The sequence below is a fragment of the Salmo salar genome, chromosome 12 (genome assembly GCF_965601325.2).
Source record: "Salmo salar chromosome 12, fSalSal1, whole genome shotgun sequence".
NCBI lineage: Eukaryota > Metazoa > Chordata > Actinopteri > Salmoniformes > Salmonidae > Salmo > Salmo salar.
This window is the reverse complement of record NC_138302.1, coordinates 25,743,575-25,771,249: the sequence shown is the minus strand read 5'-3', so window position 1 is coordinate 25,771,249 and position 27,675 is coordinate 25,743,575. Positions and strand designations below refer to the sequence as shown.

The 27,675-nt window shown below is 41.3% G+C and overlaps 3 protein-coding genes and 1 long non-coding RNA gene across 7 annotated transcripts; all 4 read right to left on the bottom strand.

The window, feature by feature from the left end:
• Positions 1 to 57: 57 nt before the first annotated feature.
• LOC106564578 (uncharacterized) lies at positions 58 to 10,310 on the bottom strand. Its single transcript, XR_014379667.1, has 4 exons — positions 4,083 to 10,310; positions 3,186 to 3,913; positions 1,090 to 2,913; positions 58 to 484 (listed from the first exon to the last, which is right to left on the bottom strand). It is a non-coding gene; the product is annotated as an uncharacterized LOC106564578 (long non-coding RNA).
• A 144-nt stretch (positions 10,311 to 10,454) lies between these two features.
• On the bottom strand, positions 10,455 to 11,832 carry LOC106564535 (noggin-2). Its single transcript, XM_014130665.2, has one exon. It carries the CDS (start codon positions 11,604 to 11,606, stop codon positions 10,698 to 10,700), a length of 909 nt encoding a protein of 302 aa, XP_013986140.1. The 5' UTR covers positions 11,607 to 11,832; the 3' UTR covers positions 10,455 to 10,697.
• A 605-nt stretch (positions 11,833 to 12,437) lies between these two features.
• On the bottom strand, positions 12,438 to 21,371 carry LOC106564581 (target of Myb1 membrane trafficking protein). Of its 4 annotated transcripts, none has more exons than XM_045691135.2 (15): positions 21,198 to 21,371; positions 19,551 to 19,635; positions 19,292 to 19,370; positions 18,919 to 19,068; positions 18,302 to 18,436; positions 17,860 to 18,024; positions 17,401 to 17,517; positions 17,037 to 17,170; positions 15,753 to 15,795; positions 15,436 to 15,571; positions 15,050 to 15,122; positions 14,661 to 14,736; positions 14,162 to 14,239; positions 14,003 to 14,042; positions 12,438 to 13,878 (listed from the first exon to the last, which is right to left on the bottom strand). In XM_045691135.2, the coding sequence occupies exons 1-15, from the start codon at positions 21,247 to 21,249 to the stop codon at positions 13,736 to 13,738; spliced, it is 1,506 nt and encodes a 501-aa protein (XP_045547091.1). In that variant the 5' UTR covers positions 21,250 to 21,371; the 3' UTR covers positions 12,438 to 13,735. The 4 variants fall into 4 exon arrangements, with proteins under 4 accessions (XP_045547091.1, XP_045547092.1, XP_045547093.1 ...); XM_045691136.2 differs by having other exon boundaries at positions 15,436 to 15,568; XM_045691137.2 differs by having other exon boundaries at positions 19,551 to 19,678; positions 21,198 to 21,351.
• A 1,699-nt stretch (positions 21,372 to 23,070) lies between these two features.
• Positions 23,071 to 25,582, bottom strand: LOC106564582 (osteocalcin 2a-like). Its single transcript, XM_014130727.3, has 4 exons — positions 25,314 to 25,582; positions 24,980 to 25,147; positions 24,481 to 24,613; positions 23,071 to 23,880 (listed from the first exon to the last, which is right to left on the bottom strand). Exons 1-4 carry the CDS (start codon positions 25,483 to 25,485, stop codon positions 23,778 to 23,780), a joined length of 576 nt encoding a protein of 191 aa, XP_013986202.3. The 5' UTR covers positions 25,486 to 25,582; the 3' UTR covers positions 23,071 to 23,777.
• Positions 25,583 to 27,675: the final 2,093 nt, after the last annotated feature.

Genomic DNA, 27,675 nt, shown 5'->3' with positions numbered 1-27,675 from the left:
GATCTCAAGCAGACGATAATTGAAAGATTATATCTTTATTATTCAATGAACCTTTATAATAGAATAGGATTTTTATCTTAAATGTTAAAAAATGCACAAAGCCCATAATGTGCACTGTGCAAAGCCAACTGAGTTTTTCCAATGCTATACAACACCAGTCTCCACTGTAAAATGTGCAGAATAAAAATATAGACAACAGGAACTTCAGGATTAAATATTTACAAAAAACGGAAATATTCTGCATAAATGTGACTTTTTGCTAATATTTACTTTCGTCTCCTTCTGCACACCACTGTCCACCTCTGCTTTCAGCTCATATTGCTTCTGCATGTCCACCTCTGCTTTCAGCTGATGTAGTTCCTGGTTCTGTTTAGGTCTGCTTTCAGCTGATGTAGTTCCTGGTTCTGTTTAGGTCTGCTTTCAGCTCATGTAGTTCCTGGTTCTGTTTAGAACCTGTTCCTCGTGTCTTCTGCATCTTCAGTCACTTAAAACATACATGAATACAGAAACTACTCTATTAATATAAATTAAGTTAATAATGGTACAGCCAGAATAGGACTGGCAACCCTCAGCCTGGTTTTCTGCCCACTGTGCTTCTGCATTGCATGCTCTTTGGGGTTTTAGACTGGGCATCTGTAAAGCACCGTGTGACTACTGCTGATGTAAAAATGACTTTATAAAAAGTAATAAAATATAATTTGATTGATTGATTGCAATACTCATCCATCATTATTGGGCTGTTTCAACAGAACAACATTTGTATGCAGAGCTCAGGGAGTTGCCCCAAGCCACATTAGTTGGGATTTATTGTAAAGTTACCTCTGTATTTAGCTAGTGTCATTCATTCATATGCACATTTAGGGGGAGCAACCCGTAGCTTCCCCGCCTCTTCAATCCAGGTTTCCATGTTGACCCCCCACTATGACCCCCAGACTCAGCCATGTTTTGACCCCCCACTATGACCCCCAGACTCAGCTATGTTTCGACCCCCCACTATGACCCCCTAGACTCAGCTATGTTTTGACCCCCCACTATGACCCCCAGACTCAGCCGTTTCAATCTAATTTCACCCCCTATATATCTTCTTACCAGTGGTTGCTGTTTATGGCCTGCTGTCGGCCTCTTCCTTGTGTGCCATGTTTCTTTGTTTTGTCCTCATTACACCAGTGCGCTACGATCCTGTGCTCGAGATTGGCACCTGCACGGATCGAAAGGTGAAAAGATTTATTTTGGATTATCATACAGGTTTGAGCATGAATTGGAATAATAGTATGACCAACAGAAGTTCAAGATCAAGAATGATGTTGCCGTGCAATATGAGGAGCAAGCTGCACATGTGTTCTGCTACATTTTTGGTTAGAGTATATTTTCTTTAAAAAAAAATCTGATTATGTATATAATGTTTTTAAACATATTGTCAGATGAGAAAAAAGGAGAAACCCGCACAATGCTCTTGCTAGTATCACTACTCTTTAATAAGCTTTACGTAACGACCTCACGGCCTTCCTCAGAGCTTTTGTGAGTTTTTTTTATTAGCACCCTTATGTAGACATAGCTCCACCCACATTGCATTGAATGGTGTTGGAGTCGATGGAAAATAAGTGTTACCAAATATAACAATGTGCATTTCATAAGTATTCGAATAAAAGGTGTACATATAACACATTAAACACGTCTGTAACATATTGTGAGCAAATGTGTTAATTTAAACAATCATAATATGAAAACATTTAATTTAGAGAAAACATTCAAACAAAGACACATAGGCGTCTATACTAGGATTTGTGTTTTTGGTTTTTCATATCAGAAATAACAAAAATAAAAACATTTATAGCTCAATAAATCATGTTAAAGATGAATTAAATATAGAATAGAATGTTCAGTGCAAAAATCTGCTGGTTAGCTGGGTACCAGTGTGAGGTGCACTGTAATAAGGTGGGTTTAGTGAGTGCCTCAGGGCAGACTTTTGAGTGAACAAATACAGTATGAGAAAACTGTGGGTCAACAGAGGAAATTCTGTGGTGATACATATTTGAAATAAAGTACAATATGAAAAGAGAACCGTTTTGAATTCATCCTTACAATGTATCACCTTTTTTATATTGCAAAAGAGTATATGGCATCTCACATTTGTTTATTTAATTCACTGAAATATATGCATTCATGCTCAAGCCTACTGTGCTGTATGTTAAATGTGTCTCTGTGAAATCCTTGAAAAGTGATCATTTAAAAAGCTGAGAAGAAAATGATTAATGTCTTCCGAAGTTCTCAAGTCTGCTACTATCCTTCTCTTCTGCGGCTGTCAGAGTAAATCCAGAGCAAACTGCCCTTTCGTTTGAGTAAATTCCCTTGCTGTTTGTACAGAATGATTCTACTACTGATATATATCTACAGCTACTGGATAACATGACTACACCAGAAAATAGTATAGTAATAGTATAGTAGGACTCAGATCAACACAATCCATCAGGTCGCAAAGGGTGCAGACATTCACCCCCACACAATAATAAAAACCTCTCAACAACAACCATCAGTTACAGAGAGAGAGAGAGAGAGAGAGAGAGAGAGAGAGAGAGAGAGAGAGAGGGCAAGAGAGAGAGGGCGAGAGAGAGAGAGGGCAAGAGAGAGAGGGCAAGAGAGAGAGGGCATCTAACAAACCAAAATTGTTTCTCTGAAAATTCCCAGGACATTTGTTCGGTTGCGGCAAATGTTATCATAACACAAAAAAAGTCCCAGAACGTTGCGCTTAAATTTTGTTGAGTGCCCCCACTACAGCAGTCATAATCACTATTAGTGGTTTGACGTAGTGGCCCACCACAGACAAGGCCTCTTCCCTGTATCCTTGCTTGACGGCCTGTAGGTCCACCTTCTGATGGTCAGCCATTACCGACCTGTCCTGCTTCTCTGTGCTTACTTCAAAGAACAAACACACACACACACACACACACACACACAGACAGTTCATGAATCAGATCACAGTTACCGATGTAGGATCTTAATTTGAGCCAGTATGCTACAGCAGGAAAATAAACCTGCAGCAATAGGAAATGTGAATTATTGTGTGGATTATTTTTAAAGGACAGTTCTGTTGTGGTTGATACATTTTTTGTTAGGGCAAATCTAGTCTGAAATGTCAAAGTGGAAATTACTAACTTTAGAAGCAATTTTAAACTTATCATACTTACTACTGGGGGGAAAGTAGTTGACTGCTACTTGTCCTCTTCATCAACCTTTCTTTAGGCTTCTCTTCTTCTCTATACTTCTTCAGCTCTTCTTCCTTTTCCTTCAACTCTGTTTTGTATTTCTGTTTCAGCCTGTCCTCTGTCTTCATACATCCTTCTCAGCTCGGTCACTTCTCTTGGCATTGTAGTCTCCATCAGTTCATAGTATACTTGGGGGATTAAGAATTCTTCACAGTTTTCTGCTACCATGGCGTCTATCTTTTTCAGGAGCTCAGAAATCTGGGAAGGAGAATTCCCACACTCAAGGAGATGGTGTCTGTCTCCACATTTCGCTAGAATACTTTTTGCTCTGTCGATCATCTGATTCTGTTCAATGGATGTGCATTTCTCCTCAGCCTCACTGACAATCAAGACCATGGTAAACTTCCATGCCCTTACTGACAATAGCTCCATGAGATACTGAATTGCCTTTCTTTCTGCGGAGGAGAGCGGGTCACCCATGGGCACCACCAGAAGAAGAGCATGGGGTCCTGGAGGACATAGGGTCACACTATTCTTAATATCTTGTTTGATGTGTGTGGACGTGTACATCACAGTGTCCCAGCCCGGGGTGTCCACCACGGTGATGGTCCTTCCAGCCAGCTCACCCTGCTTCTTCACACACATGCCTCCTTCACTCCGGAAGTTATCTCTGCCCAGGATGGTTTTGGCTACTGTACTCTTCCCAGCTCCTACTCTCCCAAGCAGCAGGAGGGTAATAATCAGACACAAGCTTAGCACACAGTCTAACTAACACAATGTGTTTCAAACACATGCTGTGTAAAGCAAGGAATTATCAAAAAGTAATGACGTCCAAATGTAGGCTAAACATTCAGGAAAGCTGAACTGGAATTGACTTACCATAAACATTTGGGGAGCGTTCACTCGCCATTGCACAGGTGAGTAACTTTGTTTTAATGTCGTCACTCAGAGGTTTCCTCTCACATGCTGTTCTTTAGCTGTCTTGCATTGAAACATATTAACGCAGGTTAAGTTATGGTGCAGGTTACCATGGTTTATACACTTAAAGTGTCCCATACCATTCACAATAATACACAATTTATAGAATATGACTATTTGATTTGGATCTCTTTTAGTCCCCATTTGGACTAATCTTCCAAGAGTCCTTAAACATTAAAACACAATTTATAATACGAACACATTTTCACATATAACACACTATTACAAACATACATAATATACTAACATAATGACCCAATAAATACTCATTCTAAAAAATATTAATTCTTCATCTACTATAGTCCCACAACATTTCTATGTATTATATTGAAATCGTTATAAAATAATGTTTACATTTATATATTGAAAGGTTTCTGGTTTGCTCAGTTAATTTATTCCATTTCTTTATTGCTCTAAATTGAAATGTTATTTTGCCTATTTCTCTTTCCTGTCTGGATAACGCATAGATGGTGGACAATCTATTCCTAGTATTTACGGAATGTCTGTCTCTTACCAACTGAATACCATTGTGAATAGAACTTGGCCGTTTTAAATGATGTATATTATGAAATAATATAAGCATGTTTTTTTCAATTATCTTGTCGATTGATGACCAACCAAGAACATTGTGCATGACTGCAACAGAAGAACCACATCTCCACCGTAAAACAATCCTTGCTGCTTTGTTCTGTGCAATCTGCAGCCTCCTAACTTCACTTGATGATGCATTTCCCCAGACCTCAGAACAGTAGTTCACCTGACGCTCAATTAATGCTTGTGTTATTTGCTGAAGAATTTTTCCTGGTAAATATTTAGCTATCCTTCTGATCATGCATGCTGTTTTAATATTGTTTTTACATAGATTAGTTATTTGAGACGACCATGATAAGCAGTTGTCTAGCTGCACTCCCAATAGTTTGGTTTCTGCCAGTTCTTCAATTAGTACACTTCCCATACTTAATTGTATCCCATGCTGTTTTGGCCTTTTCCTAGTGGAACAGACCAACATAACTTTGGTGTTCTTGGTGTTTAAAACAAGTTTGTTTTGGCAAACCCACTCCCTGATATTCTCCAAATCTCCTTGTAAAGCTTGCTGTACCTGTTGAACCGATTGTCTTGCTGCATAAATTGTAGTATCATCTGCAAATATAGTAGCCTGAGTTTCAGCTAAGGCATAGGGAAGGTCGTTGGTATATATTAAATAAAGAACTGGCCCAAGGCAGCTGCCCTGCGGTATTCCACAGTTTAACACATGAGGGGAAGAAAATTAACCATTGATATAGGTGGACTGTTTCCTGTCAGTTAGATATGACTGTACCCAATTCAATGCTGCCTCCTTAAAACCATAATGCATTAATTTTGTCAAAATTATTTCATGATCAACTAAATCAAATGCTGCACTGAAATCTAAAAATAGTACACTCACAAACTTGCCATTATCCATAGCATTGAGCCACTGGTCAGTCATGTCAACCAATGCAGTAGTAGTGGAATGGTTTTTGCGATAAGCATGCTGATTGGCTGTAATCAGATCATTCTTTTCCATGTACTCCCATGTTTGTCTACTCACAATACCCTCCAATATCTTACTGAGTGTAGGGAGTAGACTAATTGGTCGACTATTGGCAGGAGAAATGGGTTCGTTGCAGTCTTTCGGAATAGGACACAGTTTCGCATGCTTCCATACATTTGCAAACATCCCCTTTTCCAGTGACCAATTAAATAAGTATCTCAGTGGAACTGCAATCTGGGGAGCAGCACAGCGAAGCAAAACATTGTCCATAAGATCATAACCTGTAGATTTACCATTAGGTAATTACTTCAATTGGTTTAACACCTCCTCCACTGACACCGTTTGCAGACTAAAAGAGCAGACCTTGTTGCTCATAATATGATCATCAATCCATTGGACAATAGTTTGTTTGGAAGAATGTATGTTTACATTGTTGCTCAGTAAATTAATTTTCTTTGTAAAAAAATCTGCAAAATGATTGGCAATATCAACTGGTTTTGTTATTATTCTCCCGTCAACCTCCACACTAGATGGGCATGATGAGATAGATGTACCAAGTAAGCCCTTAACTGTGTTCCATACCTTTTTAGAATCATTTTTACAATCAATAAAAACATTGTTGTAAAACTACTTTTTTTCCATTTGATTCAATTTAACTGCATAATTACGTAATGTTCTATAATTCTGTTCATCAATTTCTAATTTTGACTTGGCTGCTAAGACCTTTGCCATATTTCTTTGAGAAAAAGCCTCATCCAGTTCATCATCAATCCATGGAGATGGACGAGCACCAACTGTACTCTTTCTTATAGGGGCATGATGGTCCATTACCTCAGTGAGCAAATCAATAAAACATTCTGTAGTGTGATTTAAATCATCCTCTAGGTAAATCAGCTCCCAGGGTACAGCAGCCAAATCATTTAGAAATAGCTCATGATTAAATGTTTAAAAATTTCTCTTGACCACAATCCTAGGGGGTTTCTTTGGAACCTTCATGTTCATGGTTATGGTCACAATATTATGGTCTGTCCAGCCCACTGGCATTGATCTGGCTTTTAAGCATTGCAATGGTATATTACAGAAAATCTGATCAATGCACGTGTCTGAACGATGACCAAACTTAATTGATGATGTAGTATCATTAACCATTTGTTTCAAACCACAGTTCTTGGCATATCTCATCAAATTTGTTCTATTCGAATTATTGTGATCCTTCCAATTAATATTAAAATCACCCAAGATAAATACCTCTGTTGCTATCTGTGGTCTGATCAAACCCAGTACATAAGTCATCCAGATAGGACACCTTAGAGCTAGGAGGTCTATACACACATCCTACCAATATGGGTGCCAGGTGAGGCAGATGTACTTGACCCCATAGAGCCTCTACCTGACACACCTTTTAAGAGAAGGGATGACCTTAATGTATCTGATTCTGAATGTACAGTGCTATACCTCCACCATTCCTATTCCTGTCCCTTCTCAATAGACTATATCCATGAATGTTAATTTGCCCATCATTTACAGATGCATCTAAATGCGTTTCGGTCAAAGCCAATATATTAATATTATTTATCTTGACCAAGTTAAAAACCTCATGTATTTTGTTAGGAAGGCTACATACATTAACCTGAGCTATATGCAACCCTTTCCTTGTCAAGTGAAGATCAATAGAGCATGTATTCATTATAGTTGAAGATGTCATGATACACTACAACACACAAACTCAAATTTGAACATTAAATTAAAATAGCCAGGGAGTTACTCTAGAGTCCCGATACAATTGCCCGCTGATATAAATAAAGTTTATCCATCACCATGGAGACTCGTTGATTCAGGCAACGCTTTTCCTTCACGATGGGATTTTTTTTTTTCCTCCTTTCATTGATCTCGGTGGGGAAGTGATCATTCATTCCAAAATCAGTGTTTCTGAGTTCTCTGCCCATGTTCTTCGCCATTTCCTTTTGCTTAAATTTGTCAAAACATGCAATAATAGCCCGTGGCCTATTTCCAGTGGCCTTACCTTTTCTATGGACTCTGGAGAAAGTGACATTACGCACAACATCAGTGGGCAGTTTTAGTTGAGTTGACATAAAGTCTCGGACTGTGTCCTCACAGCCTCTGCTGTTGTCATTCTCCGGTATCCCTGAAAATATTAGATTGTCCCGCATTGATCGACACTGTACATCAAGCAAGGTTTCTTTAAGTTGTTTGTTCTCCCTTTGCACCACCTCCACCTTGCCATTAATAGAGTCTACAGTACCTTTCAGCGCCGTGTTCTCTTTCCTTAGATCACCAATCTGACGTTGGCTGAATTCTAGACTGGCACATAATGCATTGATGTCCTCTCGTAGCATATCTTACTAGGGGATGGTTTGGTTCCATCGTTGATACCAATTGGCCAACCTGGTTTTGATTTGTTTTGTTGATTCGGTTGGTTGTCCTTGTTGGCATGTGGACTAATATGTTGTTGAGTTGTGTTCTTACACTGGTACAGTCATGCCCTATGAGAGATGTATGACTGCGCATGTGCGAAAATAAATAAAAAGTGCATTTTCCCCGTTCTGGTTAAAACACCAATGATGAACATGTGTGTTTATTCCTCCGTTAAGTAAACCGGTATTCCTGTCCTGAAGATGTCAGCACCAACAGGTTATGGGCCCAGGAGGGAACATGGAAGCCGATGGAATAGATTATATTTCGACGGATATGAAAAAAAACTACGAGTTATGGGAGACAAAGTTTTTGGGGCACTTGCGTTTGCTTGGGCTAAAGGCCGCCATATTGAGCGTGGATGAAGATGAAGAAGACAGAGAGAAAAATGAAGAAGCCTACGCCGAATTGATACAGGTTTTGGATGATAAAAGTCTTTCCCTGTTAATGAGAGAAGCAGCAGATGATGGGAGAAAAGCGTTGAAGATATTGAGGGAACATTATGCAGGTAAAGGGAAGCCACGTGTGATTAGCCTCTACACTGAACTAACTTCTCTTCAGAAAGCTGCTGACGAAAGTGTTACGGACTATATCATTCGTGCCGAGACGGCTATTACAGCACTGAGAAATGCTGAAGACTTTAAGTGACGGGCTGTTGATTGCAATGATTCTGAAAGGTTTGCCTGAATCATTTAAGCCGTTTGCCATCCACATAACACAGAGTGACGAGCCGACAACTTTTGGCAAGTTCAAAACCAAGTTGAGGAGCTATGAAAGCACAGAGAAGTTTAGCGCCATTTCCACTGACGACAACGTGATGAAGGCAAGTAACATTAAAGTTAGCTGGCCAAGAGGGAGAGATAAAGGGACCGAGATAACCTGCTTCAACTGTGGCCAGAAAGGGCACAAGGCCCGGGAATGTACCGTTACTGGAGAGCGCAAAGAACGGAGACAGTGGTGTAGTTTTTGCAAGAGCTCCACTCATACTGACGCAAATTGCAGACGAAAAAGAAGAGACAATGTGAAACAAGCAACAGATGCTGAATGCCACACATTTGCATTCAGAATACGTGACTGTCAGGTTAGTGGACTGAAACAGAAAGGGCTGATGGTTGATACGGGAGCAACGTCACATATAGTCACGGACATCGGGAAGTGTACGTAGTAACAAGGAAGTGAAGGAACAGTAACACAGGAATCCCAGGTGATAGAGATGACATTTGATAGTGATTACACATGCATTTTAAATCGACAATGCCTCGTAAAATAATTATGTTAAACTTACATTTATATTACTTTGATAGTTCTCAGTTTCCAATAGCTAACAGTACGACATGGGCAGAAGCAGACAGACGTACACGTTAACGCTTCCTGAAAATGTAAGGTGGTTTATGACACGATGGACTTTAGTCTAGTAGCATAGAGTAGGCCTGTACATAAGTCACATGCAACACTATAATTGTGTAAAATAAAATGTAAGGACAAAAAAAGCAATTTAAAGCTAAATGAAAGTGATGTCATCCATCTATGTTTCGATGTCTATCCCTGTGGGCCTATCCATCCATCTGTCTATATATTTGTGTGTATCATACTGTACTGGAGTCTGTGAAACTTGAGGTTTCACTCACTTTTTCAGGAAGGCTTTCTCATGTGATTGACAGTGATGTAGTTTGGCAGTATGCCTAGCTCCTGAAGAGTGAGGAACTCTGATGAGCTTTCTCTGTAAGACAGGCCATCATTAGCTCTGGAACCAGTGAGCTGAGAGCGAACAGGCAATTCATTTGAACACATGGATGTAACTGGCTACTGTAGAGCACAGCATTAATTCAATACTAATCAAGGTAACGCTAAACCAAGAAGACCCTTGGATGGATGTAAAATCATCCATATTTGCCCCAAAGTGTAACCAGGAAACCAGTAACAACAGTTACAAAAGCTTTCTCTACGGAAAACTAAACTAAAATGGCAATAACTGGGCTGAAAACGGCAAAGTCACAAATAAGACCTATACATCAAGAAATACAAGCAACACAAGCGGTTTGAATAGCAGTCAATGTAAAATGTATTTGAAACTGAAAATTTGAGTCCAGTAATTTACGCAATAATCGACATTGACCCGTTTGTATTATGACATCACCAGTAGATGGCGCGCGTTGACAATAAATAAAATAAATTCAGTGCTGCAGGACAACATTGTATTCTTCATCTCTTTCCGTAACAGTAGGCTATCCTGTGTGACAGAAATAGAAAAACGCTGCAAAATGTGAAATCTTATCAAAAATGAAAATGTCCACCTAAAAAAAACACATTAAAACACATGGGTTGGAAACATCAAGTTTATTCAATTTTCGTCCAATAGCTTCGTTTCATACTAATGAAAACAAGTTGATTACGAAACCCAAGTGAATTAATTGTATACAGGTAGCCTATTTAAGGCTGGACAAACAATCATTGATATTCAATTGCAAAATAAACTGTCGTAAGCCTACATTGACAATCAGATGTTCAAATAAATTCTCTCTTGAATGTAGGCCAACCCCAAATAGGTTACATGTTCGTGATCAAATAAACTATTTGCATGAACATTTACACGCGGTAACCACAGGATAAGGCACCTGCCTCCACAAACACTTTCTGCCTGCAACACCTGTCCCCACCACCACAGTCTCCCTGTCGATCCCGGCCATCCCTCTTAACCCATCCCCGCCTCTCTCTTCGCTGCTCCAGCAGTGCCAGGCCAGTATCTTTATCTGTGTGGTTTGGGCCTGCCGGCATGCCATCCCGCTAGGGAAAGAGCAACTCCGCGAGCCACCAGATTTTTCGCAGTCGGTGTGGCGTAACCAGCGGGGCCAGAACACTGGAGCTAATTTTACCCACTGGTAGCGCATTCCACAGGTGGCCGAGCGGACCAGCCAGTCACGCAGAGTGCTGGCAACGTCTGCAGGAAGTTCACTCAAGTCCAAATCCTCTGCGTCGTTTTGTAGTTTTCGTTGGTAGCGCGCTGCACCCTCTGTCAGCTCTGGAGACGCGCCGAAGTTGAACCCCTCGTTGGTGGTGTAGTTTGATGAGGCGGGAGGAGCGGGCGGGTCACCACGAGACGCAGTTTGACCACCAGACGCATCGGTGTCGACCCTTGCTTCGGCTGGGCGTTCTATGGACATCCAGAACGGATCGAAAGACGAGCCCAAAATGCGCAGGAGCCGGTTGTGCCGCAGGTGTTTGGGTTTCGGCGCGTAATGGTAATCGCCCTCATTCATCAAGAGTGAATATGGCCGAATCGGCTGCGAGGAAGATACGAAACTACTTGATCTGGTCCGTAGAAAGGATACATCATCGAAATCCGTGTCCTTTTGGCCCATTGGGGTTTCACTGCGCACCTGCTCCTGGTTGGGAATCATTGAAGTTGCGCGAGTGAGAAAGACAACCAGATATGTCCAGCACAGTAAAACGCTCCTTAACCAATGTATCAATACATTCATTTTCCAAAGAATGGATGTCTAAAGTGAAGTCAATCACAGTTGTAATGGGCCTAGGGCATTGAATCAATAGGTACAAAGGACAGTCCCACTTCACTGGCTCCTCTCCACTAGCTCTGGCAAGTCTAATGTGGTTTCTCCTTCTTCCTCTCATAATACATGGTTGTTTTGTAGTCTTCATGAACCCATCCAGTCAGTGTATCAGTGCACACATCCTTGAACAAGGACACAATAATACACAAATAGAGCTGATGTCAATAAAGTAGGAGCTGGGAGGAGTCTCTCTTATCACCTGAACAACAGGGATTTTATCAGCTATGGCTGGAACAGGCAATACTGTCCACACTGCCTTTCTCTGGTATGATCACTCAGTCAAAGACCTAGTGTTGAAACACCATAGGCAGGAAAGGAGAGAGAACGCTAGAGTGGGAATGGTTTGCAGTGGTGAGACGCGTGAAGGAAAGGTGTGAGTTGTTGACCTTCATTTTATCACAATGGCCTTACAGTACTGGAAACAGTTGATAATTCCTCATACCATCCCATGTACGTAGCTACAGTAGGCTACTAGGAACAGGTGGGAAACCCTGTGGCCAGGGGAGTGTCATGCGAGGTCATAATGATATGTCAAACATAACTTGTATCTGCAGCGTGTGGCTCACCCTGAGTCTGAAACATAAACAAACTGACAGCCCAGACCAAATATGTTTGTCAGGACAAGAGCCCCTTTCATTTACGGTTACTGGAATCCCCTCTTCATGGTCAAAGCCACACAATAGCACAACAACATAACATATCAAGACTGAGGTTTCACTATAATAAATAATAACTGTACTATTGTTTTCAAATATCAATTTATTTTATTTTCATTCATAATACTAGACTTCATATATATATATGCACATACACACAGTTCACATAGTGCAGTATATGAACTACTAAACTTCAGAATTAGAATTAACTGTGAATCTCCATTAAAAAAGGTTGATATTGCTTTCTGCATTGATTCAACTGGTCTCAGCATTCAGGAAATGTACATAGTGTATACTTACAGGTCTGTGCTAAGTGTACAAAACATTAAGAACACCTGCTCTTTCCATGACAGACTGACCAGGTGAATCCAGGTTAAAGATATGATCCCTTATTGAGGTCACTTGTTAAATCCACTACAATCAGTGTAGATGAAGGGGAGGAGACAGGTTAAATAGGGTTTTTAAGCCTTGAGGCAACTGAGACATGGACTGTGTATGTGTGCCATTCAGAGAGTGAATGAATGGGCAAGACAAAATACTTAAGTGCCTTTGAATGGCGTATGGTAGTAGGTACCAGGCGCATCGGTTTGAATGTGTCAGGAAGTGCAACACTGTTGGGTTTTTTATGCTCAACAGTTTCCTGTGTGCATCAATGGTCCACCACCCAAAGGACACCATCCAACTTGACACAACTGTGGGAAGCATTGGGAGTCAACATGGGCCAGCATCCCTGTTGAACGCTTTCGACACCTTGTAGAGTCCATGCCCAGACAAATTGACGCTGTTCTGGGGGATCAATATTAGGAAGGTGTTCTTAATGTTTTGTACCCTCAGTGTATAGGCTTTTGAATGACGTGATATCCGAGTGGGGGCTCCCGAGTGGCGCAGCGGTCTAAGGCACTGCATCTCAGTGCTAGAGGCGTCACTAGACACCCTGGTTCGAATCCAGACTGTATCACAACCGGCTGTGATTGGGAGTCCCAATTGGCCCAGTGTCGTCTGGGTTAGGCCGGTGTAGGCCGTCATTGAAGATAAGAATTTGTTCTTAACTGACTTGCCTAGTTAAATAATTATTCAATAAAAAATAAAATAAATACCACCACGCAGTGTGTGTGTAACCAAGCACGCATACTCAGGAGATATAGATATATATATATATATATACACACACACATTGATAAGGTAAAGTGCCACCATAGCATAACCGATCGTCATCATGTCCTAGACTAGCAACAGCACAAAGTGAAGACTGAAAAACATCATTTCAAAGTAGAAGCACTATGATTAAAAAGGTAGCAAGGCACTATGCGTGTTCATCCTATGTGTTGGCTAGGACTATGTGTCGACCTGTGAGTCCACCTCTGCTGTGCGTGCGCCGTTCTCTCAGAGTGAGAAAAGCTGGTCATGGGAGCTCTCCTGTTGCCGGGCGGATTGTGGCGGGGGCCTGGACGAGACAGGGGGCAGGCTGCGTGTTGAGGGAATGTGGTCGGCCACCTTCGCCCTTTCCTCCAGAAACTTGTCAAACTCTGAGAGGGAGGGAGAGAGAGTTAATGGTGTGGGTATTTTGCAACACTGATTTCTACCGACACAGGCTGAAACAGGATCTTGGCAATGATGATGGAAAAGGGAAGAAGGAAAAAAAAGACTTACCCTCACTGGTCAGCCCTTCCCTGTCCCCAGCCTCTGGTTGCTGTAACATGAAACAAGTACACGTAGCAACCTATACATGTAGCAACCACGTAGCAACCTAACATTCATGTTTGTTGAAACGTCAAGAAAACACACCACATTAAAAAGTCACCGTCTTACCGTTTCTGTGTCCGCAGACAGCCATCTGTCAATGTCTTCCAGGGCGGAGTTCTTAGGGCTAGGCTTAGACGAAGGAATCTGAGGGGGAGGGAGAGAAACAGAACAAAGAAGAAGAAGGGTAGAAAGGAAACAGAGGAATGTTTGAGTCTTAGTAGAACGGCACAAGGCAGATGTTTCTAGTGGGGTCTAGTCCTCAGGGCCTCAGTGTGTTTTCATTCAAACTCATTTCTGCATCATCGCTAATAGAGTAGTTCCTTAACTGTTATTTAACTGGGACTGTGTGTTGGATATTGGCTCATTGCTGTTGTCTGCATCGAAACAGTCCCTTCCGGAAAGTTACACCCTTATTGCTGGCAATAACAGTATGATTCAGAATGTAAATCAACAGTAAATTGAAGGCCTTTAAGTCAGTATTTTTAGACCAAAATATATATATCCTACCCTGTGCTTTCCGTAGGATATGTTATGTTGACCGTAGATAATGAATGAGAAACATTACCGCTCCAGTGACCTGTAACCTGGTGTCCAGGGCTCCAGCCAGTCCTTCCACTGCTCCTGGGTCCTCGTACCGCATACTGGACACACACAAGACTACATCAGTGGAGGCTGCTGAGGGGAGGACGGCTTATAATAAAAGGCTGGAACGGAGCAAATGGAATGGCATCAAACAAATGGAAACCATGTGTTTGACGTATTTGATACCATTCCACTGATTCCGCTCCAGTCATTACCACAAGCCGTTCTCCCCAATTAAGGTGCCTACCAACCTCCTGTGGACGACATACCATAATATGTATAACAGTCGTCTTTGGTGTACATTTCTTCGTTGTGTTTTGATATTTGTATTCTGATAGAACACCCTACAGCACCACAGTGAAGGTGTCTCACCTCTTCCTCTGATCGGCCAGAGAGCTGCCCCTGGTCTGGGCAAACATGTCAAACTCATCCTCCTCTGGTGCACCTGACACACAGAGACAGGCTGTGAGACAGAAACCAACATCACCTTCTCTTATTCAATGACCACGGCCTCAGAGTAGGAGTGCTGATTTAGGGTCTGTTTTGCCTTTTAGATCATAATGAATACCATTATACGGACAGGGAGGATCTGATCCTGGATCAGTACTTCTAGTCTTGAGACTTTTTGAATACGGGCTCTGGTTTGTTGTGTACATGCTTTTTGTCAATGTTTTTTCATACTTTGGTAATGTTAAAGAGAGATTAAGAAATGGAGACCGGCAGGCCTTGAGATTTGATGCAAAACAGATGCTACTCACTGTGGTTGGCTGCCTGCCTCTGATTAGAGGGAGCGCTGAATGCGGGTTGGCTGGCGGCCGCAGAGGTGGTTGCTGGTTGGCTGAGGGACTGGGGCACAGGGCTGAGGTCAATGAGGTTGGCCCTGGCAGGAGTCTGCTATAGGGCAGAGGGAGAGGATACATTGGGTCGTGTTCAGGATGGTGCAGCGGATTGAACGTTGCAATTAAAGAGAGCTGAAATGACTGCTTACTGTACACATCAGTGAGGCATGTCTGAACATTGTGCCCTACTGAACTAGATGTAAAACACAAAAACAAAAGGTGAAAGATGACTGTACCTGCTCTGTAGCTGTTCTCTGGGCCTTATTGAGTCTGTCAAACCTAAACAACATGGGAGAAAAAGAGAAAGTACAGACTTCAGAACATGGACTCTGTACTGTGTAATACATGTGCCTCATATTCAATGTCTTTCTGACTGCAAGTAGCCGAGTATGTGCGTGTCAGACCTAGGTTAAAATAATATTTAGGGTATTTCAATTATTTTCAAAGATATTTGGAAGTACCGTAAATTCCGGACTATTAAGCGCACCGGAATATAAGCCGCACCCACTGAATTTAAAAAAAAGTATTACTTTTGAACATAAATAAGCCGCACATGTCTATAAGCCGCAGGTGCCTACCGGTACATTGAAACAAATGAACTTTACACAGGCTTTAACGAAACACGGCTTGTAACAAAAATAAATAGGCTTTAACGAAACACGGCTTGTAACAAAAATAAATAGGCTTTAACGAAACACGGCTTGTAACAAAAATAAATAGGCTTTAACGAAACATGGCTTGTAACAAAAAATAAAAAATTAGCAGTAAACAGTAGCCTACCAAGAAAGTCATTGCTCCAGACCAAGCTCCCGTGCAGCAGCTCTATTTCCTTTTCCAACAGCCAGATCAATCGCCTTCAACTTGAAAGCTGCATCATATGCATTTCTCCGTGTCTTTGCCATGATGAGGGTGACAAAATGACTACCGTAATCAGAATGATGGGAAGTTTGAGCGCGCTCGATTTAATCTAAACAGTAAACAAAAAAGTTGTTTGACCTTAACCCGTTCGGCAATTTCATTGGTCTAATGAAAGCTTCATGCCGCCAAAATTTGAAAGCGGGAAATATCCATATATTAGCCGCGTCATTGTTTAAGCCGCGAGGTTCAAAGCGTGGGAAAAAAGTAGCGGCTTATAGTCCGGAAATTACGGTAAGTACCTGGATATTTGAAAAGACAAGTAGTTGAATATTGGAATGTACAGAATTTGGAAATACACTTAGAAAGTATTGGCATGCATTTGAAAATACTCATATACAGTAGTTCTCTGACTCAAATACAATCCCATGTATGCATTCACTACTATAAGTCGCTCTGGATAAGAGCGTCTGCTAAATGACTAAAATGTAAATGTAAAAATGTATTTGAAAATAGTATTCAAAATAAGTATTTGAAAATACTTTCAATACTTCCAAGAGAAGTAGTTGATTCGAGCCACATTATTTCAAAATACTCAAATACACAGAACATAAGTAACCCAAGTCTGGTGTGTGTGTGCACGTGTTTGTATGTCCCCGCCTTACCTGTCGTAGCGGATGAAGGCATTGTTTAAGTCATCGTTGACGACCAGCAGCTCCTCTATGAGGCCCTCGTCCACCAGCCTGGGGATCAGCTCCACCACACGGCTCTGCATCTCCCTACACACCTGGTACAACTGCTGCTCACTCAAACAGAGGGGGTTGGGCGGGAGGGGGGTTAGAGGGAGAAGAGAGAAAAAGAGAGTGCGGCAGATGGGGGGGTCAGAGAACATCCAGGATTCCCTCAATGATAACACTGAATTGGAATACATGAAGGCAATAACCAGGGAAAGAGACCGCAAGAAGAAACGGAGTGAGAGAAAGAGAGGGAGTAGAGAGGCAGGAAAGGAAGAAAGACATCCAGACAGACCTGCAGTAGCTCCGAGTCCTCCTGCTGGCTCTGTCCAGGCGTCAACTGGTTCAACATCTCAGTCATCACAGTCAGGTTCCCCCTGACCAGAGCCAGGTCAACTCTCAGCTTCTGGGCCTGAAAGTTCATCAACAGTAGCATCCTTAGGCTCTTTGTCAATGCTTTCTCAAATGAGGCTTTGTGGAAAGTCATGAGGAGAGGAGGCAAAGAATCATAGAGGCTACGGAGTCGTCGTCATGGATGGGCAGGCCTTACCACTTTAACCACCATGGTACATACAGAAGTTTCCCCTAGGCACTTTTTACAACAATTTTGAAGAGATCATTCAAAAGTGGTCTTAAAACAGAACCAACACTTTAAACACCAATGTTTAACTGTAGCTAGTATTTACTCACACTGTGTGTACATGAGTATTACCACAATATCAAAAGGGTAATGCGTTTCTGATCTATTCAGTACCTGTTCAGGAGAGATGGAGATGGGTCCATCGCTGAGTTGTGGGGGCACGGCAGTCAGCGCAGCCTGGGTAGGGGACGAGGCAGCAGGGGCTGCAGGGCCACGGGGAGTCTGACTCTGAGGTGGTGGAGCTGGCACTGTAACAGAGGAGTCGTTCTCTGGAATGCTCTAGGAAACAACAGAAAGAGAGCCACGTAATAATAGAGCCAGTTTGCACATGATCTGATCCAAAACAACACATGCGGCTCATGCAGAAATGCAAACATCATGCGCCAAACCAACTGAGCTATCGGAACCTCAACATAGTAAACAGTATGTTTTGTGGGAAGGCGGTGTGCAAGATAAATAGTGATCTATCCAGAGATAACAGACATGGAAGGTCAAAGTTCACCATAGAATTACATAACAAATCACCAGTAAATTATAGGATCTCTATGAGCCTTACCCTGAGGGGGGTGTGGATGGGGGAGAGGGCGTCCAGGTCGGTCATAGGGAACTCCAGGCCCCGCCTCCTCAGATCCTCGTACACACAGACCACACCTCCCAGAGAGGGAGAGCTACGGAACGCATCGGCCCACGCCTGAGAGACAGAGAGAAACAGAGAGATAGAGACAGAGATAGATAGAAAGACAGAGAGATGGAGAGAGAGTGGAATAGAGTCAAAAGAAGATGCTTTATGAATGAGCAGAGAAAACGTGCATTTGTCTACCATAAAGCTATGCGTTTGTAATGAATGTTGTCATTCCAAGCAATTTCTCCATCATCTCTAATTGATCAATGACTTTACATTATGTATGAATGACCATAGACGATTGACGTGATAATTAAATCACTGCATTAACCCCATCATAGCCTATAACAAGGGACTCTACAGTCTTGCAATAGTGGGATAATGTCCAAGCTAAATCAACAGTCAATAAACAGCGGAGTGGTACAGTGCCTGTTTATGATCCAAATGGATCGTCAGAAATGGCCCCCTATTCACCAGAGCCCAAACGTGGTGCACTATATAAGTAGGGAAAAGGATGCCATTTCACACTCTACCTGTCAGATGCAACCCACCTGTATGAGGCTCAGCACCCGGTCGTGCAGGGTGGTGGGAGGGTTGTTCTTGGGCAGGATGGCTCGGACCAGAACCCCCTCCACAAAGTCCTGGGACGCCACTAGAACATGGAACCGGTGGCCACAGTTCTTTACACATGCCTCCAGAACCTAAAGATAGATACAGGAGGAACGACTGAGAATACACACACTGCAAGGAACACACTGAGCAGCATGTACTGTATATAACCCCATTTAGTTCAGTCACTTCCTGAAGTCACTCAGTTCCCGTTTTCTTCAATCCCCAGTGAGAGACCCAGATGATTCAACATTCCCCATCAAGAGAACTCCAATCCTCAGAAAATGGAATAGTAAGACCTGAAATAACACTCACTGTCAGAGCCAACATGATCTCCCTGAAGCTCTTATTACCAACAATCCTCTTCTTTATGGCTTTGACTGCATCTTTGGGTCTAGGGAGGAAAACCACACATACGCACTTCCAGCATCAACTCCCAGAAAGACTGTATTTATTGTTATCATATTATCAGTGGTGCTAACGGTTTGACATCGAAAATGACGCAGTACAAAACAGTCATCAATAAAAACACCATAGAAAACAAAATGGCCTATGTGACTCCATCCATAGTTACCCTTCGTCTGTCTCGTTGATGATGTCACATATCTCCATGTTAAGGGCCCAGTCCTCTGAATGCAGCGCGGCGCTGGTGGCTCGTTCTGTCAACATCAACAGGAGATATTATCCCCTTATTATGACTGTCTGAGACGACAAACAATATGATATTATACTCTTATTATGACTGTCAGAGACAACAAAGAACATGGATGATTAATCATGCCTACTGTGTGCAGATAGACACACAACATGGATGATTATGCAGATAGGCAGACTACAAAGTCCCATTTTATACCCCAGCATTATCAATTCTTATCAATACATATCAATGCAGCTCGATATCAAGATAACACATAGAATACCACCTAGCCTATGAGCGACCGTAAACATAGGCCTACTGTAAAAGCTATTCAGCAGTCTTGGCCTACATGTAATTGTTATAAACAATTGCTGGTTGATTTTAATTGAATAATGATTCAGTTTAAACTATTTACAATCCAGCAAATTATCTAAACTCAGCTAAATGGCATTTATTCAGGAATGTTCGTTCCCATTTCATCCTCTTTACACTCCACTCCGTGGCCCCTTGAGTTGGTCCTTATAATTCTCTGCTAATCTCCTTCATACTCACACCTTTCCCCACTCAATTAAATTCAAGGGGCTTTATTGGCATGGGAAACACATGTTAACATTGCCAAAGCAAGCCCCCCCCCCCCGTATTTCCTGTGACTGTCAGCTGCTTCTGTTCTCATTCCCTCCAGGGTAGTCTAAGCATATATGCCATGTGAGAGAGAGGGCGAAGTGGATGAAGTAAGAGGAGTTTGTTGGTGTGTGTGTGTGTGTGTGTGTGTGTGTGACATCAGGAAGTAAGGTCAGCAAGGATGTCAACACTTTCACTAGACTGGACAGTAGACATAACTTTCCATAGTTCATCTCCATCAAAACAGCTGTGACATAAAAACATGATCTGCATTTGATATAGACCGTTTGTTGATATCAATGACATAATCTGTTTATGTATGCAAAGGCCCTTCAAGACATGATGTGGAAGTTGACCAACTTTGACTGCAATAATGCTATGTCAGTTAAGAAACCAGATATCTAGGATTTAAATTCTTTGGGCATAAATTGTGAAATGTTCATTGGTTAGGCTGATAATAATTTCAGTCTTGAAATGGAGCCTAGTTTAAACGGTTTATGAGCCAAGGTTTTGAATAAGGAACTAAGCAACAACTCTATGCCCCTAAACCCACCCATTGGCATCAGTGATTCGTCAATATTGCTGTCATGTCACCACAGATTACGAATCACATGAGCGATAAGAGTAATTTAGACTGCTTCTAGTATTTTATTGGTTTGAGAACACATCTTTCAAGGCAGATGTCGACCATAAGTTCACATTAACGTTCGTATATAGTACTTAGCAAATAAAAGTAGCTGCGATTCCTATTTTTCTGTCTGAACCTCTATAACAAAACAGCCCTGTAACTTACACAATATGTATTAAACGTTTGAACAGAAATAAATAGCTAGCTGGATAGATACAATTTGCAAGTTTCTAAAGTTTAGTTGCGATGTCATTCAACGTTGCATATCGAGCGACGCATAATTAGCTTGATGGCTCCGCTTTGAACAACTTTCTGCAATATTTCTCCCGACTTACCAATTCGTTGTCCAACAGGAGAAGAGAAGGGGCTTCCTATGAGAAACTCCATATTTTCCACAAAGTCGTAATTCCAAAACGGTACTTTTTTCACTCCCAATTCACAGTTATTTCCCCGTTCGTAAGTAGACCTGTATGACGCTAGACACAATAAGGATTAGCCACAATAGTGGATTTTAGTGGCCTTCAAAATAAAGGTTCCCCATGGAAAGTAATGTAAACGGATGCAAACAGTGTAATCATGTCATATTTGGACTAGATAATGCTAAACAAGGTAAAAATGTTGTTACATAATTTAAAATGAAGTGGAATAATGCATTATTTGTGCCAATAAACATATATATATATATATATATATATATATATATATATATATATATATATATATATATATATATATATATATATAATGTATATATTTAAGTCCTGCTGTGGATATATTAGACCACATAATTGCCTTTGGGGCATACTAATATGCACTGTACAGCCTAAACTAGAGATTGTGCTCCCTTGAAATGGGGTATCAGCCTACTCAGTGACACCCACAGAAAACAACTTTACGATTATTAGGGAACTTTAACTGTGGGAAATCAGCTCACTATACAGCCTATTGAACATTCATATTGGACTGTGCAAGAGCTAAGACACTAATATTTGTGTAAAGTCTACACATTTGTGTTCTGTGAGTGTCAGTGAGTTGGCTGATACCCCATTTTATGGGTGCACAATCCATAGGTTACGCTGTACAGTGTAATATCAATGTCCAATATGCACAATAGACTGACTGGAAAGGTGATTGCCCTCAGTCAAGTCCTGCAATAAGAGCAAAGATGTGAATATTTGTGTAAACTCTACACAGTTGTGTTCTGTGTGTCACTGAGCAGGCTGATACCCCATTTCATGGTCCCAATATCCATATGTTAGGCTGTACAGTGCATGTAAGTATGCCACCAATGCAATTCTAAAGTCTAATAAATCCACAGTGCGATTTCAACTGAATTTAACTTTTTGGTGTGAAATTAACAAATTATTGTATTTTAAAAAAAAAATTATAAAATAACATTCCGACCTTGTTTAGCATGATCTAGTCCAAATATGGCATGAATCAACGATTTGTATTGTTTTGAATCACTTTCGATGGGGGACATTTATTTTGAAGGCAAACCGCAAATTCCCCTAGTGTGGCTAGCTTCACACAGATCGTAGGTTGCTCTGTGGACGCGCGGTCACGTGAATACTACCAGGCCAGGCTATGGTTATAAGAAGGATTACATACTATACTGTGTTATGAAGTGGATGTGTGGACAGGACAGAATACATATTTTTTTCACGGCACTTCGATACAAAGTGATTTTCGTAGCAGGTTAAGAGAGCATTTTTGCGAACCCTAACCCTTTTCCCAACCTTTAACCTCAGTCTTCTAACCTGTTACACATATTCTCCTAACCTGTTAAGTTTTCCTAGCCTCTACTAAAAAGTATCTTCGGAATCAAAGTGCCATGAAAATAGTTTTTCCCATGTGGACACTCAGCAGTTGAAGGGCTGTTGAAGGGAGGACGGCTCATAATAATGGCTGGAACAGAGCAAATGGAATGTATTTGATACCATTCCATTCATTCTTCTCCGTCCATTACCACAAGCCCGTCCTCCCCAATCAAGGTGCCACCAACCTCCTGTGGTGGACAGTCTGCAGAATCAGTGATGACAGTCAGTGAGCTATGGCCTCGTGTTAATATCTTGTCTTTAGGTATAAAAAAATATTCAAACAAATACCGAAAAGGGCAATTGAGACAGACTGGTTTAGACACCTACATGGCCTAGATCCCAATACTGTACTCAATTTGCTATAAAGAAAACACCCAAACACAAAATATTAAAATGTTCTCCACTTTATTCAGCACTTATGTGCAAGACAGTAGTCAAAGTGGCATCAACAAGTTTTGAGTTTGCATACAAACTGTGATGTACTCACTCTTTCTAAACCCCTCCTTGGAAGATTGTTATCAACACTAAATCAATCAATACAAATCTATGACAGTATTGACTATCAGCAATAGTTACACTATGAACAGGATACAATAATTTAATATTTATGGTTATAATACATTGCAGATAAATGATAATGTGCGCTTTAGCCTACCTAATACTACAAAACGGATAAAGATTAATACATATATGATACAATACATTTGCAGTTTTAGCACCATTCTTTGTGATATTGTGTTGAGCAATTTACATTAGCAGGTCCCTATAACCACAGGACTCAGTTCCTATATGCGTCTAGCTTCTCCTCAATATTACAAAAGTTTGGATCAGACATGCCTTTTCTTACATTACCCAAAACATATAGTTACAGCCAGCACTACGAGTACTGTAGCTACCAATTTCACTTGTGGCTGGTCTCTCAAAGTCCCATAACTGCTCCCTAAAATGTGGACGAAACCTGTTTGTGTTTGTTTTCTATGCCCTTATAAGGACACTGTTGGGAGTGGTTGATCCCTTCTCAAGAATGTAGCTTCATGATGGTGAAATGGAAGAGAGTATTTTCTCTCTCTCCAGTTTGCGTAGTAAAGAGTCTGTTTAGAAGGGAGGAGGTCCATAGTATGCGGTGTATGCTGCAACGATGCCTGCTGTCTCCGCCATGTGCTCACAGGCCAGGTTGAGCTCGCACACCTCACTCAGACTGGAGAGAGCGCGAGAGAGAAAGTTGGGGTTAATTGACTTCTCATCAATTACACATTACAATTACAACTGTAGGATAAATGTACTTTATCAATTTGTTTCATGTGATTTTTTTTACAAAACAGCAGTGATATTCTGTATATTTTGCTCCAGTCATTTGGCTTGTATGAAGTACAGTAAGAGTGTTGCCTAAATGTAAACATGTGTAGGGTGAAATGTAAACAGATTATTTGGCTTCTTGGCGGTGACGATGCAATTAACATTCCACACACTTTTTCCCAAGCATCATTGCAACATCACACATTCTAACACCAAATCATGTGAGGTAACACCCTTGACTGTTAAATGACTAAATGAGGCATTCAGGAAAAGCGAACACCCCTAATTATAGTAGGTCACATTTGACATGTTTGTGACAGCTGTTTGCTGGCAGATAGCCATAGTAGAGTGTGTCTATTTGCTATAGAGAATGTTGTCTTAATGTAGAATAGTCTATTAGCTTGTACATTTGCTATAGAGCAATGGTAGAGTAGTTCTGTGATGTGTTCTAGAAGTGTGTGTGTTCTAGAATTTCGAGTTCTAAAAGTGTATTGGAGCCTACCTCTCCACCTGGGTGAGGGTGAAGGCAGCAGCTGCAGGTCCAGCCGCCCTCTTCCTCCTCAGCAGCACTGAGGCCAGGTCTCTCTTCATAATCACGTCTGGCTCTGTAGCTGCAGCTGGGTCCTCTGCCGTAGCTGGAATACACACACACACACACACACACACACACACACACACACACACACACACACACACACACACACACACACACACACACTTCAACCCTTACACAGTACAAATGGGGTTTTGCTTCCTTTTTTAGAGCAGCTACGGTAGCCTATATTTATGAACAGTTTAACTTCCCATTTTGTTTTATAAATAATCAACACAAACCTGTACACATACTCTTACACATTTCCTTAAACTGATACCATTACAAATCTATGTAGATCTGCATATACTGCATACACTATCTGCTCTTATCAATGCATCTGTTAACTTTACATCAGCACACTGCTGAGCAATGACACCATTTAGAGTTAGTTAGAGAGATGCCAGACCTTCAGCACTAGCTGACTCTGAAGAAGCAGACTCTGAAGAGGATGAGGAAGAGTCCGAGTCCGAGGAGGAAGAGGAGGAAGCTGATGAAGATGCGGAGGAATCTGCGGCTGGTGCTGGTTCAGCGGCAGGGTCAGGAGCAGGATCGAGGACCACATCAGGAGCCAGATCTGTTGAACAGAGAAAATCCCATTGTCTCGTTATAAGCATGTATGAGCGTTTATGTCTTATTATAAAACATGTTACGTTAGTTCTCTCGTTAGTTAGTCTCGTTCAGAATACATTGTCACAATCAGAAGTTATGATGAAACAACACAATATGCTTTCCCAACTTACCGTTCATGGACAGGGAGACCGACAGAACGGCCCAAATGGTCAGGAGAGTCAGAGACCTCATGTTGTTTTGGGGTTGTTGTCTTGCTGCTTGAACTACCAGTGAGTGGTAGTAGTAGAACTTTGGTTCTTTCTCTCCTTCTTTCAATGCCTTCTTCACTATATATCCCTCCATGGTCAATATATACTGTAGTCATCCCCCTCCCAATCAGATACACAATATGGTCAGATTATGTGATTGGTTAGGGAATCGAATGTCAACTTGTACCACTTCCACTTTCCTGGACACTCATCACATAACAACCCACACACCCGACAGGCACAGGAACTGGCTAAAACACACCCACACAAACATACACACTCGATGTGGCATACATACATGTACACGCAACCCATATAGCGGAACCAATAAAATGAAACAAGTAGGGATGTGTAAGAAGGTTTCTAAAAATTGAATTCTTCTTCTATGTAGCCCCTTTAATTGCACAGGGAATACTACATTTGATATAGAATGGACCTTACATAATCATCACACCAAGAATATTGTGTCTGAAAACAGAAAAGTGCTGGTTTGAAAATTAATATAGGCTTTGACTTGAGAAATATTATGAGGAACATAGGCTATTTCTGGCATTGTTATTGTTGTAGTGTATAAGTAACTTCCAAACTAAAGGAAACATCATCATAAAACATCTTCATTCAATTTGGTTGAGTCAAAGATCTCAGATGTCACAAACTAAATAAAGGTCAACTGGGCCTGCCCAGCTTTTTTTTTCTACATGACCCTAAGCATGATGGGGACCAGGAACCACACCTGTGTGCAACTGGTTTTAATGTCTATTGTCTGGAAGCACCTGCTTTCAATATACGTTATATCCCTCATTTATGCAAGTGTTTCCTTTATTTTGGCAGTTACCTGTATGTGCATGCTAAATTAAATCCTGTATGAGTTATATTTATTCACGCCAATTATTCTGAATTCCAACCGATAATTTCCCCCCATTTTGGTCTAAATGGAATCAAACCTGAAATTCTCCTGAATTCGATTCCATCCCCACCATTCATCAGTGTAGTATAAATAATCCCAACAGAAATACCTCAAAAAGCCAAACGGGTCAGAATAGAAGCAATATATCCCTCTAAATAAGACATTGTCTATAAGTTGTGATTGGATTTAAATCAGGCCCCAGCCAGTGGCGTTTAGCGGATGACCCTGGATCTGAGTTGCTGAGAGGCTCAGCTCCTCGCCTCAAACTCCCACCCCCACAAACCCCAAACTACAGCCCAGCTCTACCACACACTACTAATCGAGTGACTGGGAACAGCACCGAGACTCATTATGTGACAGAGATTAATTACAGCCTACCAGTGTCCCACTGAAGCCACAGCCGTTCACTATATAAAGGCTGGGGCCATTCAATTCCAGACAGATCCACAGCCACACGGTTTAAACTAACTTAACGACCCAACTGTTACAGCCACACTTGATGTATTTTTGCATATGCACAGGTATAAACAGATTGCCTGGGTTGCCCATATGTTAAATGCACAATGATGTGTGTGATATGCATATGGATTGGATAGATTTGTTTTGGTGGGGGCCTAATATAGACTGTGGTTGGTCGATATATAGAGATACAAGCTTGCATCTGATATTGGCTGATTTCATATTTCAATTTCCAGACTGTGGACTGGGAGTAAAGCCATATTGAAAGGTAAATATGGTAGATAATCCAATATGTCTTGATGTATATATTTATATATCTCGGCGCTGACACCAGCGGCCTGGTTGTGTGTTACAATGAGAAATACCATTGCCCTCTGCTGTAGCAGACTGATCTTGTTGTCAATCTCTTGCTGGTCTGTCCTTGGTGTTAAAGAGGCAATCTGTTGTTGCTACATCCATTTTTTGACATAAATTATATGTTATGTACCCATTGATTCTTGAAGAATATAACTTAGAAATGCCTCATGAGCTTAGTTCAACTGTCAAACCCCATACAGAACCCAAGATATGAGCTTGTTTTAATCCAATGTTTACAAAGTGAATGTAAACAACCACTGTGTAGCTTCAAAACATGGTTAAAACTATAATTTTGAAATCCTGGATGGTCAGTCCTTGAATTTGCTCTGTCTATGAATTTGAGACTGGTTATATTTCTCCAGTCCCATCACTCAGCTTTTTACCGAAACTGGGAGAACGCCTTGTTTTGTTTCAACTGTTTGGTTATGGTTTCAACTGCTGATTGCCGCTTTAAGGGTTTTTCTTGGATAGTGTGGGGTGTAATTTCAATGTCTGGTCCAGCATCCATTTTTGTGAACGCGTTTCAATGCAGGAGGACAAAGTTTGAGAAAACATTTACCA